This window comes from Culicoides brevitarsis, chromosome 2 (genome assembly GCF_036172545.1).
Source record: "Culicoides brevitarsis isolate CSIRO-B50_1 chromosome 2, AGI_CSIRO_Cbre_v1, whole genome shotgun sequence".
In the NCBI taxonomy this organism is placed as follows: domain Eukaryota; kingdom Metazoa; phylum Arthropoda; class Insecta; order Diptera; family Ceratopogonidae; genus Culicoides; species Culicoides brevitarsis.
In genome coordinates this window covers 33,214,237-33,220,440 of record NC_087086.1, presented here as the reverse complement: position 1 = coordinate 33,220,440, position 6,204 = coordinate 33,214,237, and the positions used below count along the sequence as shown (strand labels likewise).

The 6,204-nt window shown below is 29.1% G+C and overlaps 1 protein-coding gene across 1 annotated transcript in view; it reads right to left on the bottom strand.

The window, feature by feature from the left end:
• Nucleotides 1–501: 501 nt before the first annotated feature.
• The window catches only part of LOC134830815 (kazrin), a 29,463-nt gene continuing 23,760 nt past the window's right edge, over nt 502–6,204 (bottom strand). The window contains exons 4-13 of the mRNA XM_063844399.1: nt 5,669–6,152; nt 5,282–5,406; nt 5,114–5,201; nt 4,502–5,008; nt 4,279–4,442; nt 3,740–3,901; nt 3,536–3,680; nt 1,476–1,572; nt 1,070–1,093; nt 502–1,011 (exon numbers count right to left, since the gene is read on the bottom strand). Of these exons, the coding sequence (XP_063700469.1) occupies nt 604–1,011; nt 1,070–1,093; nt 1,476–1,572; nt 3,536–3,680; nt 3,740–3,901; nt 4,279–4,442; nt 4,502–5,008; nt 5,114–5,201; nt 5,282–5,406; nt 5,669–6,152 (2,204 nt within the window). The 3' untranslated portion in view covers nt 502–603. The remainder of the gene's footprint in view (nt 1,012–1,069; nt 1,094–1,475; nt 1,573–3,535; nt 3,681–3,739; nt 3,902–4,278; nt 4,443–4,501; nt 5,009–5,113; nt 5,202–5,281; nt 5,407–5,668; nt 6,153–6,204) is intronic.

Genomic DNA, 6,204 nt, shown 5'->3' with positions numbered 1-6,204 from the left:
CTTAGTAGTAAATATAATAATAATAATTAATAATGACATAAGAGTATTATTATTTATTTTTTATTTTGGTAATAATCCCATTAATCATATTTATCATTTTTTTTCATAAATATTTGTTTTTTTTTGTTGTTAAATACTATAAAAAGTTTGCTTTTTTTCCTCTAAATTTAAATTCAGTTTTAATATTTTTTTATTTTTTTTTTTTTAATTTAATTTAGAGTATTTTTTTTATTTAATAAATGCTTATTGTTTGTTCATATTTTTTTCTTTTCTAACTATTTAAATAATTTTTATTATTTTTTTTTTATTTTGTATAGAAAATGCATTAAGATTTTTTTCTTTCTAGAAGGATCAGTTCAGTTCGATTTTATTTTAATTTTTTTTTTAAATAATTTTTTTTCTATATTGAAAAAGCTAGCAATTTAAATGCGAAAATTGTCATAATTTTTTCTGAGTGGTTTGATATTGTTCTGTTATTTTTTGTTTGTAACTTTAAGTAATAAATTGGAAAAATTGGAAGAAAAACTACTGATTTTTTTGTTAGATTACGGAAAATCAGTTCATTGTTGATGATATGCAAAAGATTTCGTCGTGCGTCGTCATTTATTCCTGCATCGCGCGCAAACTCTTCTTCTGAATTTCCCGGTAGATGGCTTCCGTCGGCGGCGGGGGTTGTCGTTCGCCCATCGGTGAATGCATCTCGTATTCGACATCTTCGGGTCTCTGATTGCCGGCGGCACTTCCGATATCACTGATTGACTTGACGCGACGATGTTGACTGCTCGAACGGGGCAGCGTGGAGTGATGACCCGCAATTGGAGGCGCACTGATGCGATTATTGATGGGAATGGGCGGGGGCGTCGTCGTCGGGGGAGGGAGATGTTGAATCATTTGACCAATGGTGGCGTAGTTGCCGCCTTCGGAACTGCTGTAAGAGGGCGTTGGCGAAGTTGAAGTGCGCTCAGAGCGGGAACGACTCGAACGGAAGCCAAAAGTGCGGGAAAGGGAGGTCTAGAAAAAAGTTTTTTAATTAAAAATTGAACAAAAATTGAGAAAAAAATATTTTTACCTGAGATCCTTTCCATGTTGTATACTAAAATTCGGTTTAAAAATAATTTTTCGTGGAAAAAAGGACAAAAATTTATTTTCTATTACATTTTTTCCTTAAAATACTCAATTTTCCTGTACTACAATTTCTTTTTTGTCTCAAATAATGATAAAATTCCTCGTTTTTTTTTACTATATTTCATAAGCTAAGCTGTAAAAATGTGTGTTTGGACGTGTATTTGTGTACAAAAGTTTAAAGCTAACGGACAAAAAATTCCGTTAAAAATTTTTTTTCTTAAATTTCAACACAAAATTAGAGAAAAAGCACATGAAATATAATAAAAAAAGGAGAGAAAGAGAACTTCATCATCATGCAAAGAAATTTTCATCGTACAGAAAAGCGAAGAGAAAGAAGGTCCATTACTCACCCGTAGGCTGCCCGATGACTTTTGCAATCCGCCTGGTCCCGTAATTGGAATCACCTGATTCGAGCCGTGCGTGCGAATGCCTTGACCCAAGTGAGATCTGCATTTTTTTTACAGTTTTTTTTTGTGAAATTGAAAAATTGTGCGTTTTTTTTGCAAAATAATTGATAAGAAGTGCAAAAAAGAAGGACAACGAATGGGAAGAAAAAAGACAAATAGAGAAAAAAAAGAAGAGATGAGAATTTTTTTTTGTCTTGAAAAGATGAAAAATGCAAAGAATTCACGAAACGAGAGTTTGAGTGTGAATGAAGAAACATAAAAGCAACATTTATAGAAAAAAATTCAGTTTTTTTGTTTAAAATTTTCATTGGCTTGAATTGGCTCACGAGAAAAAAAGTACACAGAATACAAACAACACCGACACAAATATTGAAGATTTTTTTGTAGCACAAAAATACGAAGGCAGAATTTATTTTTAAAGGAAAGGAAACGTCAATTTGTTGAATAATTGAAAAAAATTGTGAAAAATAGGAAAAAAAAAGGTCAAAAAGGAATTTTTATTTCAAGGACTTGTGCCTGTTTTGTTTGAAGAAGCCATCGATTTGTCGTGTTATTTACATTTTTTTCTTATTTTAATGAAGTTTTTTTTTCATGAAAAAAAATTCATGAAATTTGGAAGAATTTTGACAGTTTTAAAAAATTAATAAGAAATTTTAGTTATTAAATTTTATTTTTTGGACAAAAATTTTAGTAAAAAAAAATAAATTTTATTTAAAATGATCCAAAATAGCTTCAATTTGCTCTAAAAATAAAATTTTAAATAAAATAGTGACAGGTGTCATTTTTTGACAGATAAAATTCTGACAGCTGTCACTATTTTTTTTTAATTAAATGCTCAATTTTTAAACATTTTATTATAATAAATATTTTTATCCAAAAAAGTTTTAAAATTGTGAAAATAATAAAATTTATTCGAAAGTAAAAAATTTAAATTAAAAAAAAATTAATTATTTAAAATTTTAAAATTATCTGAAATTTGTAATTTTGTTGAACTAAAAATTAATTTTAATTAAAAAAAAAAATTAAAAAAATTAAATTAAAAATTAAAATTTAATTAATTAAAATATTTAATTTTAATTAATTTTATTTTATTTAAAATTAATTTAATTTAATTTTTTTTATTTTTTAACGCAGTTTTTCGTTTTTTCTTTCAAAAAAATTAAAGATTACAAAAAAAAATATTGAAAAATTTTATAATTTTCAAGTAATTTTGAACTATTTTTTTTTTTTATTAAATTTTTTTAAAAATTAAAATTTTTAAACCTTAAATTTTCTCAAAATTTAAAATTTTATAAAAAAAATTAAAATTTAACTGTCAAAATTATTCCATGAATTTTTTTTTATTTTTAAAATAGTACAAAAGATGCAAAAATCAACGTTCTCAAGCAAAGCATTTTTTTAATGTATTGCAAAAAATCAAGAAAAGTGTTTGTGAGTGTTTCTTGTGTATTAATTCTTAAATATTAATTAATTCAAATCATTTTTTGGCAGTAATGAGCTTTTTCCCCAAATGAGATTTTTTTGATATGGTTCGTTGTGAATTTCTCATAATTTGTGTGAAAAGCTCATTTTTTTCTCTATTTTGTTACGTATTTTATGTCAGTGTTGTTTTTTGTGTGTATTTCCTTAACATTTAAACTCCTGTCATTTTTTTACAATTTTTATTATTTTTTAAAAATTATTTTAAATAATTTTTTTTCACATTTATCGACTACTGTTCGAGCTTTTTTGGGAGATCATTGATGCACGTGGATTTGGTTCCATATGAAAATCATCAATTTGACAGAACACCACGTACCTGATTTTTTTACGTAGAAGTTTGAGGGCAAAAAATTCGATGTTCAAAAAACAAAAAAAAAATATTTGAAAAAAAAATTGATGAGAAAAAGATACAAAAAAAAAATTTCGTTAAAAAATGTTTCTTTTATGTTTGCTTTTTTTTATGAAATTTAATTAATTTTTTTTATGGAAAATGTAGTGAATGAAAAAAAATGATTTCTTACCTCGCTGGTAGGACAAGCGCCTCAAATTCGGTTATCAGGTGTCGTCGAATGATACTTTTTGATTGCGGGATGCCGAGAGCCATTGCCATTGTTTCTCCGCTGAATGATGGCTCCAATACCACTAAGCCGCCATGAACTCCGCTGTCTGTTAATTTTATTCGAATTTAGTTTTTTATGATTTTTTTTAAATAATTTTTTTTTCACCTTTTAAATTGTCAGCATATTCTCCCAAGTCTATTGATCGTGCCCAACGAATAAAGCGTTGATTGGTCCATACGATTGGATCTGCATCCATATTTTCTGATTGTAGTCGTCTCACGGCGAGTGTTTGTCTGTCGTATTTTATGATACGAAGCACGTGAATTGCTGAAAAAAAAATTAAAAAATATCTTTTTATTTAATTATTTTTGTAAAATTAAATTTTTTAATTAAAAAAAATTTGAGAAATATTTAAATCTTAAATTTAAAAAAAAAATTCTTAAAAAATAAAAAAAAAATTAATTAATTTTAAATAAATTTTATAATTTTTTTACCATTAAATTTTTAATTAATTTAAAATAATTATTTTTTAATTAATTAATTTAAATTAATTTAAAAATATTAAATTTAAAAAAAAAATAATAAATCCTAAAATAAATAAATTTTAAATCATATTAATAATTTTAATTTAAAAATAAATAATTTTAATTTAAATTAAATAATTTTTTTTTTTGTATTTTTTTCTGAAAAATCAAAATATTTACCGTGAACAATACTGGCTTGATGAAATTTCTTGGTAACTCCTAAATATTTTTCAAGCTCCTTCTTTGACAGTGTATCCAACATACGCGCATCAACCAACGAATGCAAAAATGGTTCAGCATATTGCGGAAGTCCAATATCCGGAAGCCATTCAGAAGCAACCCAACTAAAAAAAATCACAAAAAATAAATTTTCACCCCAAAATTCAATAAAATCTCATCTTACGTGTGTCCAAGTTGCCCAATCGTCGGATATCTCACCAAATCCGGGCGTCGATGTTCCTCGATCGCCAGTCGCAACTTTTTCCGATGCATCGGATGTGTTGCTCCAAGTCCCGTTTCCAATTCCGCATCCGATAATTCCAACAAAACTTTGCCACTTTTCACATTTTCCGTGCATCGCGAGCTGTATTGCGGCATTCCGAGCGCTACTTCGAGCCATGCAAGAACTTGCGATGCGCGCCATCTCTCCATCGGGACCGTAGATGCTTCGCGTAAAAGTCGCAATTTTTCCGCATAACCTTCTTCCGTCAACGGACTCCATTGGAAATCTTGCGTTTCCTGTTCGACAATTTGATTTTTGTTGCGTCGACTGCGAGCGAAAACGCGCGAAATGCTGCCCCAAGTGCCTCCGCGACCTGTTAATCGAGTTGTTAGACTGTTGATTTTGTTGGAAGTGCGACGCATCACGGGAGGACCTTCGTTATCGGGGGAGCCAAGTTGCTCAACGGATCTGAAATTGTTGGAAAAATGTAAGTTTTTAAATTTTTTTCGATTTTTTGTCATAAAAATAATTAAAATTTTAAATTTTTTTTCATCAAAAGTCATCAAATTTTACCTTGAAAGTGCTGAACTATCAACAGATCGCGAAAAATTAGCTGCATTCAAAGGAGATAATGTTGGACTGCGCTCTTTGGGGGTCCCATCTGCGATAATTTTTATGTAAAAATAATAAAAAAATATTTTTAGAGTTAATTTAGGGCAAAAATTAACAAAAAAAACTCACATTGATACATATTATGATGACTTGACACCAAAGAAATCGAATCCGAGTCAACTGTAATGCACGGACCATTTTCACAAGGACCATCACTCAATTGTAAGTCTCCAGCTGCACTTTCACGATCACTGCTTCCTATAAAAAATTAAAAATTTTAGTAAAAATATTCAAAAATTAAAATTTAATTAAAAAATAATAAAAAAAAATTAGTAAAAAATTAAATATTTTAGTGAAAAGTTAAAAATTTTAATGAAAAGTTACAAATTTTAATTTTAAAGAAAAAAATTGAAAATTTTAGTGAAAAATTCAAAAATTTTAATGAAAAAATTAAAATCTGAGAAAAGAATTAAAATATTTTAACAAAAAAATCAAAATTTTAGTGAAAAAATCAACTTGCCTCTCACTCCCGAGTCGGCACTGCAACTTCCCCGATCCCCGGGCGTGCTTCCCAAATTCGTATATCCCACATTTGGTCCTCCCATGTGACTCATGATGCCCGTATTTGGCGGCGGGGTGATTGGCGCCATCGAAACTATGCTTTCTTGGTCCGAAGTGAATTCACTCAGTTGTCGTCGTGCTTCCTGCAGTTGATCTTGCGTGCGTTGCAATTGCATATCTCGTGCATTCAACTGTGCCGCCAGTGCTAACGATCTCTCAGCTTCATCACGTGCCGTTTTTAACAAAGACCATCTTTCACGCTCCCGATCCGAGTTATTTTTCATGGCAATCGACTCCGAATCGCGAATGCGCTGCTCGAAAGTTCTGATAAAAGTCCGTAATTCCTTCTCCTTGTCTTGCAACGAAATGCAAAGTTGCTTCACTTGGTTCAATAAGTCGTTTTTGTCGTCGCGTAACTTTTTGCGCTCGGATTTTAAACCTAAAAAGGTAAGTTTTAATAATTTTTTTATAAGTTTTCGTTAAATTTTGAA